At 47.6% G+C, this 25,411-nt stretch overlaps 1 protein-coding gene across 1 annotated transcript in view; it reads left to right on the forward strand.

Annotated features, from left to right (window-relative positions):
• Positions 1 to 25,411, forward strand: part of TOP2A (DNA topoisomerase II alpha) — a 78,856-nt gene that overhangs the window by 28,179 nt on the left and 25,266 nt on the right. Inside the window, exons 10-26 of the mRNA XM_056547505.1 lie at positions 4,932 to 5,069; positions 11,053 to 11,191; positions 11,273 to 11,430; positions 11,612 to 11,737; positions 11,919 to 12,029; positions 12,118 to 12,223; positions 12,844 to 12,953; positions 20,037 to 20,129; positions 20,222 to 20,336; positions 20,413 to 20,534; positions 21,112 to 21,260; positions 21,954 to 22,185; positions 22,455 to 22,589; positions 22,677 to 22,877; positions 22,991 to 23,186; positions 23,561 to 23,652; positions 24,470 to 24,610. Of these exons, the coding sequence (XP_056403480.1) occupies positions 4,932 to 5,069; positions 11,053 to 11,191; positions 11,273 to 11,430; positions 11,612 to 11,737; positions 11,919 to 12,029; positions 12,118 to 12,223; positions 12,844 to 12,953; positions 20,037 to 20,129; positions 20,222 to 20,336; positions 20,413 to 20,534; positions 21,112 to 21,260; positions 21,954 to 22,185; positions 22,455 to 22,589; positions 22,677 to 22,877; positions 22,991 to 23,186; positions 23,561 to 23,652; positions 24,470 to 24,610 (2,364 nt within the window). The remainder of the gene's footprint in view (positions 1 to 4,931; positions 5,070 to 11,052; positions 11,192 to 11,272; positions 11,431 to 11,611; positions 11,738 to 11,918; positions 12,030 to 12,117; positions 12,224 to 12,843; positions 12,954 to 20,036; positions 20,130 to 20,221; positions 20,337 to 20,412; positions 20,535 to 21,111; positions 21,261 to 21,953; positions 22,186 to 22,454; positions 22,590 to 22,676; positions 22,878 to 22,990; positions 23,187 to 23,560; positions 23,653 to 24,469; positions 24,611 to 25,411) is intronic.

Here is a 25,411-nt window from a genome sequence, read left to right on the forward strand (position 1 = left end):
GAGGGGCGGACCCCACGCATTCCAGGGGAACATCTTGAGATAGAGAAACAGACTGAATGGCACGTTTGGAGGAGCATGTGGATTCAGTGGAGCCACCGGGCATTTTGGTCTTGCAGCCCACACAAGCATAGTAGGTGACTAGGGCCGCGGATGCCTGGGAGGAGGGGGTTTGAGTCTGGGGTCGGACACAGAACAAACCTCGCCGCTCCGATCCTCGTCGGAAGGCAGCTTACTTTCAGACCTTTCTGTCCTTCGCATCGGGTCGCCCTCCCAAGCAAGCACAATCCCACTCTCGAAAAGCCCCTTTGTACAAGGCACGTCCTTCCTGGAAGTCATACAACTGGCGGGGTCACGGCCAAGTCTGATACCTGTAATCCTTCTTCCTCCTGAAGGGGCACCCCCACCCATGTAGTCTTCTCGGTTGGGAGGTAGTTTCTCTTTTCCAGGACGTTTTACTAGCGCAGGTTCAGGATTCTTGGGTAAGGGACTAGAAAACGAGAGGGGAGAAAAAAATGCAGGGGGCGCTCCCTGAGAGAATTGTATTCACTGATGTGTACCCTCCACCACACCAACAATGATATACCGACCTTGGAAGGGGCCGCACTAGGACCTGTGCAGCCCTAGTATTGGATGAGCTGCTGCTCTCCCACCGGCATCGAGCTCCTAAATAAGGAGCCGATATGCAATGTGAGGAGAAAGGGTGAAAAGAAGCCGGTACAGTGGAGGCGCTGCTCGATTGGTAAAATTACTGAGAAACTCAGGCGGTGCAGGATAACTATTTTTATTTATATAAATTGGGACAACTCGTTTCGGCATCCACTTATGCCTTCCTCAGGTCCATTTAACAATTCCCATATTTCTGTGTTCAATGTGGGAAAGCTGGAGGATGATCCTGTCTTGGCGTCTGCACCGCTGCTGGTCTGTCAGAGTTTCTCAGTAATTTTACCAATCGAGCAGCGCCACCACTGTACCGGCTTCTTTTCACCCTTTCTCCTCACATTGGGTAAGGGACGTCATTTCAGATGGTTATCAGATAGAATTTGCTTCTTTTCCCAGGGATAGTTTCTTCCGATCCCTTCCTCCTCTATCCCTTCATCTTTGATCCCCTTCCTTGGCGGCGGCCTTTCAGGTCGCTTTAAGTACACTTCTCACTCAGGGTGTGATCGTGCCAGTCCCCCAAGGGGAGCATTTTTCAGGGTTTTGCTCAAACCTCTTCATCGTTCCCAAGAAGGACTGCTCTGTTCGTCTCATTCTGGACCTCAAGTTACTACACTGCCATTTGGCAGGTCTGTCATTTTTACATGGAGTCCCTCTGCTCCATGGTGGCTTCCTTGGACCAGGGGGAGTTTCTTTCGTCTGTGGGCTTCCGGGATGCCTATCTCCACATCCCTGTTTTCTCCTACCATCAACGTTTCCTTCTCTTCGCGTTCCCTGCGGGACACTTTCATTTTGTGACTCTTCCCTTTTGGCCTAGCTAAAAGGGAGCCGGGAAATCTTGGTTCCCCTCTATCTGGACGACTTTCTAATCAAGGCCTTGTACTTGTCCCAAAACTTGGAGAGCCTTCGTCTCATTGTACAGAATCTGTCCGCCTTCGGTTGGGTGATAAACTGGGAAAAGTCCAACCTTTCTCCTTCCCAGTCTTTGGTATTTATGGGTCTTTTTCGACACGGCAGCCGCTCGTGTTAACCTACCTTCGTACCACTCGGAGATCCTCTTAGTGTCGGCTGGTCCGTGTTCAGTCGGACAACGCCACGGCTGTGGTGCATATCAATTGCCAGGGTGGCACGCCCAGTCACTCGGCAGTGGAGGAGGTCTCCAAAATTTTGATCCACATTCTGGGTGTGGATAATTGGGAAGCGGGCTTTCTCAGCTGCTCTTAGGCGGATCCTGCGGAGTGGTCTCCCCATCCGGAGGTGTTTACACAGATCTGTGATCTCTGGGGGACCCCGGACGTGGATATTTTTGCATCTCGCCACAACAGAAGTCGTGAGACGCTGTGGTCATTCCTTGGTCTTCCTTCCATCTCCTTTACCTCTTTCTGCCCCTCCCTCTTCTTCTGCCCGGGGTTCTGCAGAAACTCAAGGCGGAGGGCGTTCCCGCCATTATGGTGGCTCCAGACTGGCCCAGGCACGCTTTGTACGCTGACGTAATTAGGCTGGTTGACGCCGTCCCTCTGCATCTTCCACTTAACCCAGATCTGCTCTTCCAGGGTCCTCTCTGCCACGCCTGTTTACTGTCGCTGCATTTGACGGCGTGGTGGTTGAAACAGCGGTTTTGAGAGCTTGGGTGTTTTCATCTGGGGTAATTTGCGCAATGCTTCAGACGCAGAAGCCTTCCTCTGCTCGGATTTAACACCGCACCTGGAGAGCTTATTTCCGGTGGTGTGGGGCTCAGTCTGTTTCCCCGGTCTCGTGTTCTCCTTTTCGCGCCTTCTTGCCTTTCTGCAATCCAGTCTAGATCGTTTGAATCTCAGCTCTCTTAAAGGTAAAGTGTCTGCTCTTTCTATTCTGTTTCAGCGGCAGTTCGCTTCCCATTCTCATGTCTGCACCTTTCTGCAGGGTGTGGCCCACCTTTCAGGTCCCCCACTCCCCATTGGGACCTCAACTTGGTGCCTTGAGGGAGGCTATGTTCGCACCTCTCCGGGAAGCCTCTCTTCGCATCCTTTCGTGGAAGGTCCCTTTTCTCATTGCAATCACTTCCATTAGGAGGGTCTCTGAGCTAGCGGCTCTCTTCCCCCCCCCCCCCCCCCCCCCCCCCTTTGGTCCTTCATCAGGACAAGGTGGTTTTTCAACCGCCTCCCTCCTTCTAGCCCAAGGTAATTTCCTCCTTTTCACATAACAGGGAGATTGTTCTTCCTTAATTTTGTCCGGCTCCATCCAATGCTAAGGAGCGTTCCCTACATAGCCGGGATGATGATCGGGCTGTCCGGATCTATCTTTCAGTCACCTCTTTTTGGCAGGGTGACTCCTTCTTTGTGATTCTGGAGGGTGGTCATAAAGGTCTTCCGGCTTCAAAGGCAACCATCTCGCGGTGGATCCGTTCTGTCATCATGGAATCCTACTGTCATAAGGCAAAGGTCCCACCTTTTTGGGTGACTGCACATTCCACGCGTTCCATTGGGGCTTCTTGGGCGCTCCTCAATAGGGCTTCAGCCCTACAGGTGGTTGTCCTTGCACACCTGGTTGTCCTTGCACACCTGGTTGTCCTTGCACACTTTCCCCAAATTTTCGCGTCTTTGCACATTCCCGTCTGCCGACGCTAGCTTGGGCCGCAAGGTGTTGCAGGCGGCAGTGGCTCAGTCCCATGCCTGATTCTGTGTTGGGTATTTTTCCCACCTCGGAATTCTTTGGTACGTCCCACTTTCTGTGTCCCCCAATAAAGCCGAAAACCGTAAAATCTTTCATTCTCGGAGGATCCATAGGGGGACAGAGCACCCACCTATTGTTTGTTGCTCTGGTTCGGTTTCATTTTTGTCCAAGGGGTGGGTTTTTGGTTTCCTTTTTTGTCTGTCTGGTTTCCTCGGACTGCTGGTTTCTTTCTGTTGGTCTCCTGCTTTGGGACTAAACTGATTAGCTCAGGGTTTGTAAGCGGGGTATATCCTGCCGACTTTCTTTTGTATGCCTAGTAGCAGAAACCTATACCCACGGTCTCTGGGTCCCCCAATGGGATCCTCCAAGAAAGAGATTTTACGGTAAGCATAACTTTTTTTTTTTTATTTCACCGTAGATTTTTGGGTAAAATGACTGATGTCATTACAAAGTAGAATAGGTGGTGCAAAAAAGCCATCCTATGAGTCTGAAGGTGAAAAATTGAAAGGGTTATGATTTTTAAAAGGTGAGGAGGAAAAAAACAAAAGTGCCAAAACTGAAAAACCCTGAGACCTTAAGGGGTTAATAGTTAAGACATTTCGGCTTTTGGCAATACCAAATATGTATGTGTGTTTATTTGTAAAATGGGAAGAGGGTCATTGAATTTTTGGACGAGGGGCTTATTCACATAAAAAATAAAAATAAGTTAGGGGGACTTTTAATCACTGTACCAGGGCACAACAATGTACAGTGGTCCCTCAAGTTACAATATTAATCGGTTCCAGGGCGACCATTGTATGCTGAGACATAACTCTATGGAAACCTGGTAATTGGTTCTGAAGCCCCCAAAATGTCATAAAAAAAATAGGAAAAAGTGAGGATTAAAAAAATATATAAAAAAAGCTAAAAATTAATAACAAATAGATAAAGCAAGTCCTTACATATAAAAGTAAGAAAGAACTGTCTATGTAGAGGACAGGAGCCTCTTCAGGGGCCTGTACAGTACCTAGTGTCCTAAAAAAAAAAAGTAACATGGAGCTGCCCCCACCTGGTGTGCAGAGGAGCAGCTAACCCTGGGACAGGTAAAGAGTGCAGAACATGTAGTACCTTCCTGTACTGTAGGGAGGCGCTGCCAGAAAGGAATTCAGTGCGTACTCTTCAGTAATACAGGTTTTAAACCAGTATAATGCCCATTCTGATTGGTCAGTACTTACAGCCATTGACATGTTTCACAGATTGACATGTTTCACACGTGGTCGTCACACGGCAGATTCGGAGCTGGCAAAGTGGCGTGCAGCTCCCCTAGGTGGGTGCTGAATGCAAGATTGTGGGAGTCCCCAGTGGCGGGACCCCTGCGTTCTTATCCCCTATCCAAAGGATAAGCTGTCTGATGTCTTAAGGCCGGAGTACCCCTTTAAAGCTATGATTCTCTAAAAAGTTTTTTGTCTTTCAGAGTATATTATAGTGAACTGTAATTACGGAATCTTAGTTGGTTCATGAGGCTGAACCCACAGGCAGCATAAAACAGGCAAAGATGTTTCCTTTTAGGACTACAGAGAAAGTGTAGGGATGGTGATGTAATCTACTTGTACAAATATCAATTGTTGTTTTTTTTTCCCTAGGTAAAAAATCACATGTGGATTTTTGTGAATTCACTGATCGAGAATCCAACTTTTGACTCTCAGACAAAGGAGAACATGACGTTGCAATCGAAAAGCTTTGGATCTAAATGTTCTTTGTCAGAAAAATTCATTAAAGCAGTAAGTATGGGTGGTTGTTCCTGTTTGTTTGTTTTTTTTTCTTCAGAAAAACACAATTCTCATTTCCCATCACCAATAACACCCTACCTCCCCAACACCACCTTGACCGAAAATGAGCGTCCCAAGAATTGCCCAGACAAAAAGATTTATAAGGAGATCATACATAAAGTGGCACATAGCATAATTTCAGAGATTCAGGGCAGAAGCAACCCTAACTGACACCTAACTGATGGGTAAATGCTCTTGCCACTAGGAGTCGCTGACACTAGGAAAAAGTCGTCTCCTCCCTGGCAGGATATACCTGCCCTCCTGCAGTGAGGTTACCAGTTTTGTCACAAAGCAGTAGGAGAAGCCAACGAGGAAATACGTCCGAAGGACCCTAGAAAGCAATCCCGGAGAAACAAAAAAAAAAAATATATGAAAATGGGTGGGTGCGGTGTCCCCCAATGAATGCTACGAGAGAGATTTTATGGTGAGTACAGAAAATCTCCTTTTCTCGGTCGCTCTTCATTGGGGGAAACCTAACTGATGGGATGTACCCAAGCAGTTCCCTAGGGTGGGAAAAAACAACCAACAGCGAAAAAAGGAGACAGTCCCAAGACTGAACTCGCATGTTCGTGAGGCCTACGGATGAGCCCCCAGGTCGGAGACCCACTAGGCCCAGAAAAAGAGCTCTCGGAAAAATCTCCCGTCCAAGGAGATGGACCAGGACCAAAAGGAAAAGTCTGTAGAGACCCAGGCTCCTGGCTGAAAAAAGGGAAACGGATGTCTGTGAAAACCTCTCCAGGCGAAAAACTGCCATAAGGAAGTGAAGGAGTGCAGAACAGAAATACTGCCTGACGAAAGGGAGCGCGGGGGAGTCTGGGCCGGGTTGCTACAAATGTCCAAGACCTGAACCCTCACTAAGGCTCAAAGAACCGGAAAGCCGCCTGAAAAGAAGGCACACTGTAGCATCGTAGGACAGAGCTCCAAATAAGGGGACAAACCGTGATAAACCAGAATGGACCGAAGAGACCGGAGCAGCCTCAATAAACATCCCGTCAGAACGGGAAAGGAGGGAGAACCAACGAGAACCCAACTTGGACTCCCAGGGTCTGGACATAGGAAGGATGACTACGGTGTCAATGAAGTACGACTGGCACAAAGGGTAAGAAGGACACATCCCTTCCGGGAGAGCACTAGGCTGTGAGTGAACTGAAGGCACACAAGCCGAGGCAGTAAAAAACAAAATAGTGGTCGAGACGACAACTCAAGTGCAGACCTACGACAAGCACCCTGATCCCTGCACCCCTTGTGGAAAGGGGATTGGCAAGCGCGCTAGGCGCAGAAGGAGCAGGGAAATGCAATGACTGGGTGGATGAAGCCCCCAGGCCCCAGCGGCAACCTTCGCCGTGTGGAGGAGCCACCTTGCGACCCCAGAGGGACCGGAACCCCGTAAACTTAAGCTGGGCAACAAATACAAGACTTGTTGAGAGCCATTCCAGACAGTGACCAGTAAGCACCTAAGTCACCCTGGACAGGGACCTGGAAAGGAACACCCGGAAGTACAGGGAGAGGCTGAACTGACAGGCACCCCAGCAGGCCCCATGTGAGAACAGAGGTGCTCAACCACCTCGGAACTGCGGGGACATAACCGGGAACCCCTGGGCGCACCCCACTGGCTCAGAGGGCAGAAGGGCTTTACTCCTACAAAGCGGTTGTAGCATATGTAGGAATGCAGACATGGGGACCCCACAATAATGGTGGCGTACCAAAACTGCAGACACCAAAGAAAACGCAGTCATCTAAGGAACTAGCTGGAAAGGAGGAATGCCCCCAGCAGACCAACAGTGCAACCCTAGAAAGGAGAACAGAGCCATGCTGCTGTACCGCAAAAGGAAGAAAAGGTCCTAAGAACCCACATGCACACACTCTGCGGGACTGCATCTGGAAGAGAGACACCGGACTACAGCCGCATGGGGGAGGTGACCAGGTGGATCAGAACATCAAGCACACACAGTCTCGCCATGTGGCAAGGACACGCACATGGAACACACAGCGGAGAGAGATACCAACCTGCAGACAGAGTAGCAGGCATGTAGAGAGGGACCTGGCCAAGCAGGTAACCCTGTAAACCAGTATGTGGTGCATTGTATAAAGCTCATGGGGAAACTCTGAGAGACTCACTTGCAAACTACCATGGCAGTGGTGAACTACCGCCTACAGGGTGACAATGCATGGTAGATAACCCGAAGGTGGAAGGGCGGGGAGGCCAAGAAACCCCACCCCCTGGAGAGCATGCGAGGGAAACAGAGGGACCGTGGAATGCATCCCTGACATCCTGTATAGAGTCCGAGGGACACGCTGGGTCACTTCCAAGTATACCATAAACAGTGGAGTACTGGAACTCCAGCCGCAAAAACATCCTCCGTGTGACAGTCGGCAGAGGAAGATATGCAGACAACTGTCTGGCTTTCTGATATGGGTTCTTAGGTAACAGCGAGTGAGTCCATCGGAACCTCGTACTGTAGTGAGGTACCAGAAGTCCAGGCGCAGATACACAAACTATGTGATGTGTAACAGGTGATGCAGGAACACCTGCAGACCACTACTTGGCGTACAGGACCATGTAAGATGAGTCACGTCATTGGCACCTCACTCAGAAGTGAGGTATCGGGACGCCAGCCGCACTTACAGCAGTCATTTGATGTATGACAGGCGGCATAGGTAACCATACAGACCATTGTCTGGCTTACTGGTATGGGTCCATAGTTGATAATGGAACACTCCGACAGAGGCCTCACAGTAGTGAGGAACTGAACTGCAGAAGCAGATACACCAGCTGTTTGATGTAGGAAAGGCAGTGTAGAGAAACATGCCGACCAATGTCTGGCTTACTAGTAGCCAAAGCAGACAACGATGCATCCCATCAGTACCTCACCCAGGAGTGAGGTACCAGAACTCAAGACGCACATACATCAGCCGCTGGAAGTATGACAGACGGTGTAGGCGACCATGCCTACCACCGTCTGGCTCACAGGCATGGATCCACAGAAGACAACTATGCATACCATCGGCACCTCGCTCAGTAGTGAGGAACCGGAACCCCAGGTGCAGATAAATCAGCCATTTGATATATGACAGGCGGTGTAGGCAACCATGCAGACCACTGTCTGGCCTACTGGCATGGATGAACAGAAGACAACCATTCATCCCATCAGTGCCTTGCCCAGTAATGAGGTACTGGAACTTCAGCCGCAGGCACACCAGCCGTTTGATGTATGACAGGCGGTGTAGGCAACCATGCAGACCACTGTCTGGCTTACTGGCATGGATCCATAGAAGACAACTATTCATAACAGCGGCACTTCACTCAGTAGTGAGGAACCAGAGCTCCAGTTGCAGATACATCAGCCTTGAATTGTGTGACAGGCGATGTAGGAAACCATGCAGACTACTGTCTTGCTTACTGGAATGGGTTCGTAGGAGACAACGAGCCTTAGGGTCCTTAAGGAACAGCAGGGCAGTTCTCCACATACCGCACCCAGCAGTGGGGTATCGGAACTGCAGCCACAGATACATCAGCCGTGAAACAGGTGACAAACTGCAGAGGAAACCATGCAGACCACTGAAGAAACATCGGTCAGTTCTCCATATACTACACCCAGCAGTGAGGTATCGGAACTGCGGCAACCAACACAACCGCCGTGAGTCGTGAGGCTCCGGAGCACCAGATGTTTAGCTTGTGGAGAGGGGAGCATATAGTAAGAAATGCTAAGAACACCACTTTTGAATGGGTGGCAGACATGACGGATAAGGAACCCCCAAAGGCTACTGAAGTGGCTGTCAGGAACGCCAAGAGCGTCTGACAGGTCACCATCTGGGGCGACGGAACAAATAAAGCAGCCCCGAACACATACCCCAAGCATCAAGGACTGCAGATATCAAGTTATTGTCGGCCGGCCGGCCAAGGCTGCAATAGAAATAGCGGGTAATACAAAAATTTGGCCACAAAAAAGCGCCAATCTACATCAACCGGTCAGAGTGACCCGAACCCCCATCTCCAAGGCTGCAATTTCAATGTAATGTATAGAAAGTCATCCTGCAGAATGACTGAAGGAAACAATACAAGCATGGCCAATAAGGCTGCAGTAATTAGAGATGGCCACCAGGGGAAGCCAGAACCCAGGCAAGGGAGGGAGAAAACTTTTTTTTTTTTTTTTTAACTTAAGAGCGTGAGGGGAAAAGTGTCTCAGACACGCCACCATGCGGCAGCCCACGGAGCAGTGACGGCGGAGCAGTGCTCTGAGAAATGCCTGCAAGCCGCTGTGAGGTGAAAAATTCAAATGACACCGCCACACTGTGCAAGGGTTAAACAGGTTAGCGGCCCGAGCAGAGGGAGGGGTTTTCTGCCGGGCGGTGGCCTAGGAAAGCAGACGGGGCTGCTCTGCTACAGGAGCATTGATGACCCGTGCAGGAGAAGGGGCGGAGCTAAACTCCGCTGAAGGGAGAAATGGACGCGGGAAGTGCTCGCTCAGAAGGTATAGGGAGAGAGGGAACCCGGAGGGGTAGCGCTTACAAGGCCCCACTTGCAGCACTAATCAGAGCGTGCGCAGGCATGGGGGGAGGTGAAGGGAGGAGCCATGAGCCACCATGACCCCCGCACCCATTGCGCTTTTACAAGCCCCAGAGACACCTGTGGAAATAATCCCTGCAACACCCGCCGGAGGGAGCCGCTGCAAGGGGCCGGCAGCTGCCCTCAGTGTACCGAAACACAGCCCCAACATATAATCACACAATACAGTCCGCACACATAAGGACCCCAATAAAGGACAGAGTCCCTTAGTAGAGGATAGGAAGGGGGGGGGGGGAAGAGGGAGATACATACTTACCTGAAGACGCCAGTTTCTTATACTCCCCCTCAGGTGTCTTCAACCAGCTTATGGCCACGCTGCATCATACCAGGCTACAGATAGCGGGGCGAGCAGGGGCAGTGGGGAACCCGGACCCAGGGTGCAACCTCCAGGCGCTGGCCGTTGGCGGGAAGGGGTTGATGGTGCATCCATCAATGTCCCGTGCCCCTAAGCCGCATATGGGGAAACAGGCAGCGCCATGCTCTTGTTGCCCCACCTGAAAAAGTAAAATAAAAGGGAGTAAAGAAATCTAACTAAACAGCCCTTACTAGAAAATAATAAAAAAGACCAGGTCTGGAGAGAACCAGACCGTGTCCACCTCCTAGCTGACACTAGAAAAAACTGGTTACCTCACTGCAGGAGGGCAGGTATATGCTGCCAGGGAGGAGCAGACTTTTCTTTTTGCTAGTGTCAGCGCCTCCTAGTGGCAAGAGCATATACCTATCAGTTAGGTGTCCCCCAATGAAGAGCGACCAACAAATGGAAAACATTAGACAAAGTAACACAAAAAGGCATGGAGAAAAACGGGTGAAATGTCCATGAGCCCACAGGCTCCATACAATACAGGAGAAAGGAGGTCCTTAAAGGAGTAAGTAGTGCAGCCTTTGCAGAAAGAATATGCAACAAAACAGGAGTCCACTCTTCTGACAGAGGTTCCAGTTAGCCCTTCTATTTGCCACGGACCTACAAGGAAAATTTCTCATGATATGAGTGTAGAAGTTCTTTTTAGAGTCCGGAGATAACCTCAGCAGATTTAGAATAAGTAACTGATTGCAAAATAGTATTAGAATGGATCTCCAGCTATCTTAACCTACCTTGTGCCTCAAAAATATGACTGACTACCTGTAGAAGATGGAAATCGGCAGCTGGAGCTCAGTCTGGAGATCCACGTAAGCTTTGAATGTACTATTCACACAAAGCTGTTCCACTCGGCTAAATGTGTTCAAAGGAAAAGTTATTGGGTGGGGTCTCACCTCTGAAGCCCCCTTTGGTTCCATAGGTTGGACCCCACCTGATTAGTTATTCCCTATCCTTGAGATAAACAGATCACTACTGCTTAATGATGTCTTGTCATCCATTTTTTTTTCCAGGCAACTGGCTGTGGTATTGTGGAAAGCATTTTAAACTGGGTAAAGTTTAAAGCACAAATTCAGCTGAATAAGAAGTGTTCTGCAGTAAAGCACACAAAGATCAAGGGGATCCCCAAACTAGATGATGCTAATGATGCAGGTACTTTTATTATTTTGTGGTAGTAAATCCCTTTTGGACCTCAGCTCATAGCTCTTAATGTTTTTTTTTCCCCCTTTTCAGGCAGCAAACACTCTGGGGATTGCACACTCATTCTTACTGAAGGAGATTCAGCCAAGACATTGGCTGTTTCTGGCTTGGGTGTTGTTGGAAGAGATCGCTTTGGTGTGTTCCCGTTGAGAGGCAAACTTTTAAATGTCCGAGAAGCTTCACACAAGCAAGTAAGTTATTGAAATGTTTACTGGATGTTACTAGTTGGTGAATAAATGACTTTCAGGCCATGGAATTTGCCACATTCACAAACTATCATCTGCTGTCATCGCTGCTTATCCTTTTTAATAAGTCTGCTAGTGGTTTTCCAGCCTTTTGTACGCTACTAACTGGCACATAAACTTTGTTTAGATTATGGAGAATGCCGAGATAAACAACATTATAAAGATTGTTGGTCTGCAGTATAAGAAAAACTATGAAGATTCAGAGTCCCTGAAAAGTCTTCGCTATGGAAAGATCATGATTATGACAGATCAGGTGAGGCCTCCCTGCTAATAATGCAGTGGAGGGTAACAAGCTGCTAAAAAATATTCAGAAAGATAGATGTGGATTATTTGCATTAGGTAATTGAAAGTGTATCACAGGGTTGTGCATATAGGACTACAATTCATAGTTCTAGTAGTATAAGAACTCTATTTTGATGCCTCAATTATTATAGGATCAAGACGGCTCCCATATAAAAGGCTTGCTGATCAACTTCATACATCACAACTGGCCGTCACTGCTGAAACACCGTTTTCTGGAGGAGTTCATCACTCCTATTATTAAGGTGAAATACTTATTACCATTAGCTGCAATGCATACAGACTTCTGCTGTGTTCTGTGTTCGTCTTATCCCTTTGCCTCTCTCCATGCAGGTCACAAAAAATAAGCAGGAAATGGCTTTCTATAGTATCCCTGAATTTGAGGAGTGGAAGAACACCACTGACAGTCACAAGACCTGGAAAATAAAGTACTACAAAGGTTTGTTCTAAAACCCTGTGTGGTAGTGCTGGCAGGCAAGTAAGAACCATGTTTGTACACTTTTTTTTTTTTTTTTTTTTTTTTTTTGGTGGAAGGGTTCTCACTCTGGTGTTGCCTGGTAATTATATTATGACAGCTTGGGCTAAAGTCCCTTAATGTCCTGGAACTATATGGTAGTTTCTGTAGTTGAGAATAAGATTGTGTTTAAAGCCAGTGTTCCGGGAAAGGGTGAGATCTTTGCTTTAAATAGGGACTGTCATTTAAGTAATTTTTTTACATTATGATACAGCAGATTAAAATAAGATTTGTAATTTACTCCCTATAAAAGTCCTTTCATGTCACTTTTATAGCCTTATAAATCTGGCCACTAGGGGTCTCCCTTCTGGTCCAAAATAGCACTTGCTCTCCCTGTTTTCCTTCACAGCCAGAGAGCGAGTGCTATTCAATGCCTGTCGCCAGACAGCACTTCCTGAGTTTGGTCTCCTGCCAAGAGACAGTCTGTGCTTTTGAGCAGACAGAATGCAGTCTGGACCAGAAGGGAAAACCCCTAGTGGCCAGATTTATAAAGCCATGAAAGTTACATAAAGAATATTGCTTAACCTCTAAAATGTTTTGTATAGGTCTGGGGACCAGCACGTCTAAAGAGGCAAAAGAATATTTTGCGGATATGGAGAAACATCGCATTCCGTTCAAATACAGTGGCCCCATAGATGATGCTGCGATCACCTTGGTAAGATGTCTATCTCTTATAATTATATTTTTAGAATTTTTTTTTATACTGTGATTATAGCTAGATTTGAGACATGCATTTTAAAAAAATTTTTTTTTTTTTTTTTTTTTTTTCCCCATACATACTTTATGGGGCAGTGATCTTTTCTGAACCACTTTTTATAGCATTTAAAGATACTTTACAGCAAACTCATTCACTTGTATTGAAAAGTTTTCTAGACATGTTATGTGCTGCTCAGCTGACAATCACCTATTGTGAATGACCTGATCCATTCTAGCCAAATACTGGTATCACTGTTATCCTGTCTGTAACGAAGAGTTGGAGATTGTTAAAAAGTTTTCTATATTGGACAAGAAGTGTCAGCTTATTAAACTGATAGATTTTAGGATTATTTTATAGTTTAACATAAAAAATTGATTCAAATAAAAGGTTGCTTTCTCTTTTTTTTAAAAGGGAACCTGGCAGGTCATCTAAGCTTTATAAACCCTCCTCAGTGCCTTGTAGATATATGGCACATTGTTCATATGCTGTGCCCATAAACTTCTTGCTGCACTATGGTAACCCTTTCTAGTTACTGACCTCCCACTGCTGAGTAAAAAGACATTGGGGCAGAGCTACAGCATAAGTAGTATCTCTCAAACATCATTCTCTTTAAAAAAAAAAGTCTAGTTCGGTCTTTAACAGTCAAAGAAGGAGATTTTTTCACTTACTGTAAAATCTTTTTCTCAGAAGCTCCATTGGGGGACACAGGAACCGTGGGTATATCTTGCTGACACTAGGCATACAAAAAAGTCGTCCCCTCCCAGCAGGGTATACACCACCTACTGCCATAGAGACACTCAGTTTTAGTCCCAAAGCAATAGGAGGAACCGAAAAAATAGAGAGTCCGGAGGGAGCCCAGTCAAAACAAATGAACCAACAGACTGACAGGCGACCGACTCTCAGACCACAACTAAAAACACTGGGTGGGAGCTGTGTCCCCCAATGGAGCTTCTGAGAAAAAGATTTTACGGGAAGTGTAAAAAAATCTCCTTTTCTCATTCAGCTCCTTTGGGGGACACAGGAACCGTGGGACGTACCAAAGCAGTCCCCGGGGTGGGAAAAACAATGCAACCCGGAATCAAGCGGACGGCAGAGCCACCGCTGCCTGCAAAACCTTACACCCTAAAGAGGCGTCGGCGGATGCAGAAGTGTGCACTTGGTAAAACTTGATGAATGTGTGCACCGAAGACCAAGTAGCCGCTTTACACACCTGTAGGGCCGAAGCCCTGTTAAAGACTGCCCAAGAGGCCCCCACAGAGAGAGTGGAGTGAGCCGTAACCCGGAAGGGAGGATCCTTCCCCTTGGAATGCTATGCTTCAGAAATGGCGGACCGAATCCACCTGGAGATGGTGGCCTTAGTAGCCGGCAAACCTTTGCGTCGGCCCTCCGGCAGGACAAACAGCGACTCCGACCGTCGGAAAGAAGAGGTGGCCTTGAGGTAAACTCGTAAGGCCCGGACCACATCCAGATTGTGGAGAGAACGCTCCCTAGGATGAGACGGAGCAGGGCAGAAGGAAGGAAGAACGATATCCTCGTTCAGATGAAAGGACGAAACCACCTTCGGTTGAAAAGAAGGAACCGGCCGAAGCACCGCCTTGTCTTGATGAAGAATCAGGAAGGGAGGTTGACAAGAGAGAGCTGCCAATTCCGATACCCGTCGGATCGAGGTCACAGCTACCAAAAAGGTGACCTTCCAAGAAAGGAAACAAAGAGAAATGTTGCGGATAGGCTCGAACAGAACGGATTGCAAGGCACTCGGGACCAAATTCAAGTCCCATGGGGGAGTAGGAGGACGAAGAGATGAACACAGAGGTAAGGAAGGTCGTAGTCTCGCTGCCAGAGAAGATGACCGTGGAGTCAAGGTACGGTAACAATTAATTTTAATCACACAACGCATTTCTGGATCGGGTTGCTGTTTCCGATCGAGAAACGCGTTGTGTGATTAAAATTAAGTGTTACCGTACCGTGACTCCACGGTCATCTTCTCTGGCAGCGCGACTACGACCTTCCTTACCTCTATGTGTTAATCTCTTCGTCCTCTTGCTTCACGCCGTGCCTGGCGTGGGAAGGATTGCTGCAGCCACGTTACCTGGATCTTTACATGCTCTAAGTGTTGTGCCTGTAATGCACATCCACTGAGGCTAGCGCATATTGAGCCATTGCCTCCTGTTCCTACTTGTGCGGTATTACACATTGGAGCGCTTGTATTTTTGTTTCTTTTTCCAAGGGGGAGTAGGAGACCTGTAGGGAGGAATCTCATGAGCAACTCCCTGAAGGAAAGTGCGAACCGATGAGTCGGAAGCTAGAGGCCGCTGAAAAAGAATAGACAGCGCCGACACTTGACCCTTGAGAGAGCTAAGAGTCAAACGCGTTTCAAGACCCGACTGCAGAAATGCCAGAAGGTTCGGCAGAGAAAAAGGAACCGGAAAAAGAGAGCGAGCCTCACACCACCGAAAATAAGCCCGCCAAGTCCTATGGTAAATCCTAGCCGAGGACGGCTTACGCGCCCGGAGCATAGTGCGAATAACCCCAGATGAAAAACCGCGAGCCTTCAATACCGCGGTTTCAACCGCCACGCCGTCAAACGCAGCAGCTGTGAATTGGGGTGGCAAAGAGGACCCTGAGAAAGAAGATCGAGGCGATCTGGCAGCCGAAAGGGAACGTCCGCCACGAGCCGAACCACGTCGGCGTGCCAAGATCGGCGGGGCCAATCCGGAGCCACTAGGATGGCCGATACACCTTCCGCCTTGCGTTTCCTGAGCACTCGGGGAAGTGGCGGAAACAGGTACGGGAGAGTGAACCGAGACCGGGGAATGAGGAGGGCGTCTGCAGCCAGAGCCAGAGGATCTCTTGACTTTGCCACGAAGGTTGGAACCTGCCGGTTTAAGCGGGATGCAAAGAGGTCCACGTCCGGAACCACCCAAACGACTGCAAATGGACTCGAACACCTCCGGGTGAAGGGACCACTCCCCGGGATCGGGAGAGTAGCGACTTAGAAAGTATGCTTCCCCGTTGTCCACCCCCGGGATGTGGATCGCTGATATGGAGGGAACCATGCGCTCCACCCAAATCAAGATCTTGGACACCTCGGTCATGGCCGTGCTGCTGCGAGTGCCCCCTTGGCGGTTTACATACGCGACGGCTGTGGGTCCGACTGAATGCGAACTTTGCGACCCCGAAGAAGAGACTCCCAGTGCCGGAGACAAAGGAAGATTGCCCGGATCTCTAGAACATTGAGACCATCGGCCCTGGACCGTCCGGTCCAAGAGAACACCCCCCCCCCCCCCCCCCCCCAACCGAGGAGGCTCGCATGCGTCGTAAGAACCAGCCAGAGGTAGAAACGAGCGGCCACTCTGAAGGAGAGGACAGCGGAGCCACCAAAGAGGCTGGCCATCGGCCACGGCCGTCTGCCCACTGAAGTGGACGGCAACGGAACTGTGCAAACGGAACCGCCGTCATGGCCGCCACCATTTTGCCCAGTACTGCCATGCAGGAACGAATGGACACTGGATGCGGGCGTCTCAAGTGACGAACGTTGGACAGCAGAGTACTCCGCTTGTCTGGAGGGAGGAAAACTCGGGCACTCCCGGTATCGAACCGGAGGCCCAGAAAGACCAAAGACCGGGAGGGAGAAAGGTTGGATTTCTCCTCGTTGATCAGCCACCCAAAGCTGGTTAGGGTCAGCAGTGTGATGTGGAGACTCTCCTCATTCTGGATCCGGGACGGGGCCTTGATAAGCAGGTCGTCCAAGTAAGGAAGGACAGACACCCCCCGGGACCTGAGAATGGCCATGACAGCTGCCAGGATCTTAAACCCTGGGGGCTGTGGCCAGACCGAAGGGCAGAGCCACAAATTGAAAGTGACCCTGCGGAATGGCAAAACATAAAAAACGTTGATGAGGAGGAAAAATCGGGATGTGGAGATACGCATCCCGAATGTCCACTGAAGACAGGAATTCGCCCTGATCCATGGATGCAACGATAGACCGTAGCGACTCCATTCGGAAGTGGCGAAGTCGAAGATGTCGATTTGTGGAGTTAGATCCAAAATCGGACGGACCGAACCCTCCTTTTTGGGGACAGCGTAGAGGTTTGAATAGAAACCCTTGAAATGGTCCTGAGATGGAATGGGCACAATGACACCCTGTTGCAGCAGAGTGCGAATGGCAGAATGAAAACCTGCAGCCAGAGCAGGTGAACGATGAGGCCGGGACTGAAAAAAAAAAAACGATCCCAGGGAAAAGAAGCGAACTCGATTCGGTAACCGTCGGAGATGACGTCCCGAACCCAAGAGTCCTGGACTTGTGCCAACCAGATGTTCCGAAAAAGAAGTAAGCGACAACCCACCAGAGACGAAGTCCCGGGTGGGGGCGCCCCTTCAGGTCGAAGGTTTGCGGGTTCCCGATTTAGCGGGACATCGGTTGGAACGGCTAGCCTGCTTCCATGAGGGGCGAAGTTTGAAGGACGGGCCCTGCCTACCCTGCGAGGAGCTTGATTTCTCCTGGTGCCCAGGGAAGCAAAGAACTTTTACCACCCGTAGCCTCGGAAATGATGTAGTCTAGCCGTTTCCCTAAAAGGCGACCGCCAGTAAAGGCCATTTCCGTCAGATTTCGTGGAAGCCGAATCGGCGTTCCAAGCTTTGAGCCACATAGAGCGACGAATGGCAACCAGATTGCCAGACGCGACAGCCGCACAGCGAGCAGACTCCAATGAAACCTGGCATAAATATTCACCTGCGTTTGAAACCTGAAGAGCAATCTCAGCCAGATCACCTGGGGAGGCCCCGGACAACAGCCCTTGACAGAGCTGTGAAGCCCACACCGATAAGGCCTTCGCGACCCAGGTTGAAGAGAAGGCTGGGAGCAGGGAGGATCTCACTGCCTCAAACGCGTACTTGGCCAAATTCTCGACCCGCTTGTCCGCGGGACCCTTAAAGGAAGCGGCATCCGCCAACGGTAGAGTGGTGGATTTGGATAAACAGGGGACTGGGGGGTCCACAGGTAGTGGAACGTTCCATTTAGAGATAAGATCCTGAGGGAATGGACACAGTCTTAAACAGTTTAGCGCCTTGGAAGCGCTTCTCCGGAAGCTTCCAGGCGGTCTCCAGAAGGTCATCAAACTCCTTATGAGGATGGAAAACCTTGGGAGAGCGATGAGTACGTGTAAAGGAAACTTCAGGAGCAGGGTCTGAAGGTCCAGTGTCCTGTAGATGGAAGGTGTCCCAGACTGCAGACACCAAGCTGTCCACTAAGTCAGACATGGATGCGGAATTCAGAATCTGAATGCGGAGCCGGGTCTGAGTCCGCTAGTTCACCCAGAGATCGGGAACTGTTAGTGGAGGCTCCCGATCTAGTTTACCCTAGAAGAGCGGCCGCGTGACCGGGAAAGCTGTCTAGGAGCGGGAGACCTGGAGCGCGAGCGGCACCTGTTTTCAGGAGATGAGTCAGGATAAATGACCCATGGACGTCTGTGGGAGCGTCGACGTCAGAAGACTCCGAACTTGTCTCCCGAGGGGGATGCAAGGAAGACTGCTTTAAGGCCGTAGCTACCTCCTTGGAAACCTGTGTCAAGTCTGAGATAGTTTGGGAGAGGGAAGACACCCAAATCGGGGCAGGGTCAGGGGCCACATGCACCGAAGGGCCATCTTGGGTAGGGGGGAGTAGGGCACAAGGAAGAGCAGGCAGAACAAGTGGGTTCAGCCGAACCCCCCGAAAATGGAACCTTACACCCTTTACAAGCATAGTAAGTGACCGAAGCAGGGGCCGCCTGTCTGAAAGAAGGTTCAAAGGGGCGGACATTGCCAAGCATAGCTAACTAGTGACAGAAGAAAAATGGAACAAGCTCACCCAGGTTCCTGACTGACGTCCCTGCAGCCTCAGGAATACAGGACAGCCGGCTGGTTTAAGCAGAAATGCAGCAGCCGAAGAAGGAAAGACCCACAGGAGCAGAGTGCAGCAGCGTCTGAAGAGAGCAGTGCTGGACCCGGAGCATTGTCACATGATCCCGTAGGGGAGGAGTTCCCACGCGCGCTAGCACGGGAGAGGCTGAGAAAAGCCTGACGTGCCCACGCTGCCGCCGGATAGGCTGAACTTGCCCTCACCGTGCGAGCGCTGCGGTCATTGGACGCGCAGAGAGTGAGAAATAAGGGGGCGGAGCTACTCGCGTCCAGGACCAGGCTAAAGTAGTGGCCTGGCTCCTGGCCGAACATGCCGCCCTGATGCCTGTGAAGCCAGCAGCTGTCTCCCAATGCGGGGGTGGCTGCCGGAGATGAAGAAGCAGGTAGGTCCTGGACCGGACGGCCGCAGTCGCGGCCAGTTCCTGAAAAACAGCCGCAGGCCCCCAAAAGTGCCCCTTCCTCAGAACAAAAGGCCCCTCCAACCCTGATAATAAAGATTATCCTTATAATTAACCCCTGAAGGGCCCTAGGTTAGGTGAAGTGGGGTGGGTGAGAGGGGTGCTGGGAAACATACTCACCTGACTATGGAGGTATACTTACCTCCCTAGAAGTCCTCTCCCCAGAAGTCTTAACCAGATTAAGCCTTCTGCATCATGCAAGGCTTCTTTAAGGGGGGCGAGCAGAGGCAATAGGCGACCCGGACCCAAGGTACAAACCTGATGCTGGTCGGTGGCGAGGAAGGGTTAACGGACCATACTCTATGGAACCGTGCCCTTCAGTCACATGTGGGGAAACAGGCAGCGCCATGCTCCTGTCGCCCCTACCTAGAAAAACAAAAAAAGAGAAAATCTAAACACGAACTCTAAAAAATAACAAAATAGACCAGGCCTGGAGCAATCCAGACCCGTGTTGCCTCCTAGGACACTAAGCTAAAGCTGAGTGTCTCTAATGCAGTAGGTGGGGTATACCCTGCTGGGAGGGTCCGACTTATTTTTTTTGTATGCCTAGTGTCAGCCTCCTAGTGGCAGCAAGATATACCCATGGTTCCTGTGTGCCCCAATGGAGCTGAATGAGAAAAGACTGTTTTAGTAAATCTGGACATTTTTGTTCTCTCGAATACATTTTTTGTTCTCTAATACATTTTAGGCCTTTAGCAAAAAAAAAGTTGATGACCGTAAGGAATGGCTGACAAACTTCATGGAAGACAGGAGGCAGAGAAGGCTTCATGGTTTACCAGAGGTAAGTCCTCCACCACTACATATTATGAGATCTCTATAGCAATGCTCTAATTTGAATCAAAATGTAATTGCTGTTTAACAATTTATATTTAGGATTACCTATATGGAAAAGCCACAAACTACTTGACCTACAATGACTTTATTAACAAGGAGCTGATTCTGTTCTCCAACTCTGACAATGAACGTTCCATCCCATCCTTGGTCGATGGTGAGTAATTTTTCTAGTTATTGGGTTTTTGCTTGACATATTTTAAAGATTCTAACCAATCTTTGTTTCACAATAGGTTTGAAGCCAGGTCAGAGAAAAGTCCTGTTCACTTGCTTCAAGAGAAATGATAAGCGAGAAGTGAAGGTTGCCCAGTTGGCTGGTTCTGTAGCTGAAATGTCTGCATATCATCATGGTGAGGTAAGATCTTTGTCTAGATTATATCTCTCTTCTAAATCAGCAGAGGTCTGAATACTGGGATCTCTGCCTCATCTTTAGGTAGGGTAATCTTTGTGCTGCTTTCCCTACTTTATGGCTTTCTTTGCGCCTTTTTGTTTACATATTACTGCTGATTTTGAGTTGCAATTCACTGATTTTTGCCAATACACATGATATGGTAGGAACTGCGCCTTTTTGTAAAAAGGTGCAAAGCCACTGAAAAGTCTCTAAAACACCAGCTCAGACTTAGCTTTTTGGTGTATGTGAAGAGAGAAATTTCAGAAAATGTGACCTGCACAAAATGTATCAAATGCTCTTTGACTATTTAATAGATTTGGTGCTCCTAAAAAAAAATGCTTCACTTACACCTACAATGATAAATGCCGGCCTATATTTTTAAGTTATTAGACTTGATAGAATGTTTGAAAATAAATGTGATGCAAATTATCCTTTAGTACTGTTAATAATCTAATAATTAATATAATTAGTAGTTTGTCTTTGTCAGGAGCGCTGTAGTATTAATACCTTTGTGTTTTTATTAAAATGTCTTCCTCTATAGACTTCCCTGATGATGACTATAATAAACTTGGCCCAGAACTTTATGGGCAGCAACAATATCAACCTCTTGCAACCTATAGGTCAGTTTGGTACTAGATTGCATGGTGGTAAAGATGCTGCCAGCCCTCGATACATCTTCACAATGCTAAGGTAATAATGACCAACATTATATAAGTAAATGTTTATTTACATTTTTTGGGGGGGATTTTTATTTTATTTAATACTAGCTGAGTACCCGGCGTTGCCCGGTTTTTCCTTCCTAATCCTTCTTGGGGAGGAAAATAAACAAAGGAGGAAACTTTTACTTCATATCCTGTCCTCCTATCCCGTCCCTCCTATCCCAACCTGTAATATGTGTACCAGTTATTGAACTATCTCCAGCCGTACGGAAGTTATGTGGGAACATACATTTCCCATTGATTTGCATGGGACTTAAAACAAAAACCCCGACCCTCACAAATGGGGATAGTTAAGGGTTAAATTAGCAATCCTATATTTTAAGTGGCATATAAGTAACATGTGACCAAGTATTATCAAAATATCTTCAGTCGTTTGGAAGTTATGCAGTAACATATATTTCCCATTGACTTGTATGGGACTTTAAACATAAACCCTGCCCCTGGCAAATGGGGGTGAGTAAGGGTTAAATCACCTATCCTGTTTGTTGTTGACATATAAGTAACGTGTGCCAAGTTTCATGTTAATATCTTTAGCCGTTTGGACGTGATGCTGGAACATACACACTTACATACACAGATACATACATACATACATACATACACACACACACACGTTGAGTTTTTTTTTTTATATATATAGATGCCTACTTTATTTCTATTACAGCACACTTGCCCGTCTTCTCTTTCCCGTCATGGATGACAGTGTCCTTAAGTTCATATATGACGATAACCAGAAGGTTGAACCTGAGTGGTATATTCCCATTATACCCATGGTACTGGTAAATGGTGCGGAGGGGATTGGCACTGGTTGGTCTTGCAAAATCCCTAATTATGATGTTCGTGAGATAGTAAACAATATCCAGAAAATGTTGGCTGGTGAGGAGCCTCAACCTATGGTAAGCATAATTCTTAAATGCTCATGGGCCCAGATTTATCAAACTGTGTTTGAGAAAAAATTAAGATATTTTCCCACAGCGACCTATCACAGCTCAGCTAACGAGCTGTGGTGAAGTGAAAGCTGAGCTGTGATTGGTTGCTGTGGGAAAATCACTCCACTTTTTCTCTCACTCAGTTTGATAAATCTGGGCCATGGTGTCTGAGCGCATTTTATCTTTTAAACAACTTTCACCTGTAAATTTTTACATTAGTAACATTTTGTACACAGCTCCCAAGCTACAAGAACTTCAAAGGCGTCATCCAAGAGCTTGGTCCAAACCAGTACATAATCAATGGTGAGATTTCAGTGTTAGATTCAACCACTATTGAAATCTCTGAGCTCCCAGTCAGGACATGGACACAGGTATCTGTAATTTACATTCTTTTGAGTGAATCCTTCATAACCTGCCTTCATTTTTTTATTCTAAACTTTTTTTTTTTTTTTAAACAGAATTACAAAGAGCAAGTGCTGGAACCTATGTTGAATGGGACAGAAAAGACTCCTGCACTGATCACTGACTACAAAGAATATCACACAGACACCACAGTCAAGTTCATTATTAAGATGACAGAGGAGAAGTTGACTCAGGCCGAAGCTGCTGGCTTGCACAAAGTCTTTAAGCTTCACACCCCCCTTACCTGTAACTCTATGGTGAGTATACTGTAATCTGCGTAGTTCACAAGGCAGCAATTTTTGGGCCATTTTGTTCAACCTGTGTTGAGATAATAGTTTTGCACTTATCAGGGTCTCATTTTTTTTTTCAGGTTCTCTTTGACCACACAGGATGTCTGAAGAAATATGAAACTACTCTTGATATTTTGCGCGAGTTTTATGAACTGCGACTTCGCTTTTACGGTCTAAGGAAGGAGTGGTTGCTGGGAATGCTCACTGCTGAAGCCTCTAAGCTGACCAATCAGGCTCGCTTTATCCTGGAAAAGATCGAGGGCAAAATTGTCATTGGTATGGTGAACAAAGCCTTTGAGTATTAAGTGTGTATTTACATGATCTTCTCTCCCACCCACCCTACCCCCCTTTCATAAACCAACACCGTACTTCACTGTTTAAATGCTACTGTTAAACTTGACAAACATTTGAACTGTTAAATAGCTGGCAAATGAGATCACTCTCTGGCTATTAGCAGGGCTATCTGCTGCAGAATACAGCTGCCATGTTTGGAGCACACTTGGCTCCTGAGCCTACTCCATACATCCTTGGTGCCACCACAATGTCACGATATGTCATGGTGTGTTGAGGGAAAATCTTGAAATACTCTCCCTTGCTGTCCCTTGTATGTGGTTGTACACTCTGCTTATTTTGTGTTTAATTTTATATAGAAAACAAGCCAAAGAAAGAACTTATCCAGATGTTGCAGCAGAGGGGTTATGACTCTGATCCAGTCAAAACATGGAAACAAACTCAAGAAAAGGTACAAACTTTCACCCCCCCTTAATCAAAACATAGTGGGGGATTTAGCAAAAGCTGGCCAGAGGATAAGTTGCTGAATTGCCTATAGCAACCAATCAGATCGCTTCTTTCATTTTTGAAAAAGCCTCCATAAAATGAAAGTAATCTGATTGGTTGCTATGGACAACTCAGCAACTTTTCCTCTGGACAGATTTTGATATATCTCCCCCATTGACTTCTTGAAATAACATGCAATTATCTTGTCTGGGGTTTCCTTTTACCCAAACCACAGGCATGACAGACAAGCTCCCTTGACCTACCAGGCTTCAGTTCACCTGGGTGATACCCTCAGCTTCATTCTACCCTGATATTTTTTACATATTTTTTCTCCTTGTTTAGTGCGTTTTCTATCTTAATATTCAGGCTAGTGCAGGTGATGCTACACCCATTTTTACAATTTCTTAATACGACCTCCCGCTCCTGAGATTTGAGGGTTTAGAGTTTGACAATTGAGGAAATCGGCAAACTGTTAACCTATTTTTAAAAATGTGAGTGAATATCAGGTGATGGGTGGGATTATAGTCGGGGACTATGTATCAGGAATGCAAGCTTCTCAAAGTAAAACATTCTCGCACCCTGATTTTATAATCCCTCCTATGATTCCCATTATTACAATTACGTTCACACCCATATGACAATTATCAAGTGGAGATTTATTAAGCTGTTTTAAGATTGACTTTGGTACCCATGTAAATATTAGTTTTGAGGGTTTTATGGTCATTTACCAGTCATTTAAAACTTTTAATTTCCTTATTTGTGTTTTTTTTTTTTCTTTTCAGGAAGAAGCTGGAGAGTTGATTGAAGAAGAAGAAGCTGAAGCTACGGGCACTGGGCCAGATTACAACTATCTCCTGAATATGCCTATGTGGTATTTGACCAAAGAAAAGAAAGATGAGCTGTGCAAGCAGAGAGATACTAAGGTTGGCCTCCTAGAGATATTAAAGTTGGCCTCCTAGAGGACCTGTAGCCAACCCTCCAAAAGAATGAAATTTTACAATCATCACAGCATCCTCTTCACTAACCTGAATATACAGGTTAATAGTGTTGTATGATGCGGATTCAAATGCACAATCTGTATTTCTCTACCGGCTCCATTGGGGGACACAGACCATGGGTGTATGCTGCTGTCTCTAGGAGGTATGACACTGTGGCAACAAGAAAGGTCAGCTCCTCCCAGCAAGGATATACCCGCCTACTGGCCACTGAGCTAATCAGTTTTAGCTTAGTGTCTTAAGGAGGTCGACATGGTCTGGAGTTCTCCCCAGACCAGGTCTTATGTTTTATTATTTTCCAAGGTATAGGGATGTGTTAGATTTTTTTATTCCATTTCTTTCCTGTTTTCAGGTGAGGACTCAGGAACTGCAGCTCACTGTTTCCCCATTGCGATTGAGGGGGCACAGACATTGCGTATATGCGCTGTTCACCCCCTCTCGCCAACGGTCAGCGCCTGGGGTTGTACCTCATGGGTCCAGGTCCCTCTATTGCCTGCTCGCTCGTACATGGTAGCCCGGCATGATGCAGGGACAAAAAGCTGACTGAAGACTTAATAGGAAGACTTCATGAGGTAGGTTTCTGACTAAGGTGAGTATTTTCCCCTTTTTTCTTTGGGGAAGATTTTCAACAGCTGGAGACCCCCACTCTTTGGCCCACTCTTTTACATGGGGACTGTTGGGGCTGGCCAGGAGGGATTTTCCCTCCTTTCCTTTATGGGGGGTTCTTTA

Source organism: Hyla sarda, chromosome 12 (assembly GCF_029499605.1).
Source record: "Hyla sarda isolate aHylSar1 chromosome 12, aHylSar1.hap1, whole genome shotgun sequence".
NCBI classification, from domain to species: Eukaryota; Metazoa; Chordata; class Amphibia; order Anura; family Hylidae; genus Hyla; species Hyla sarda.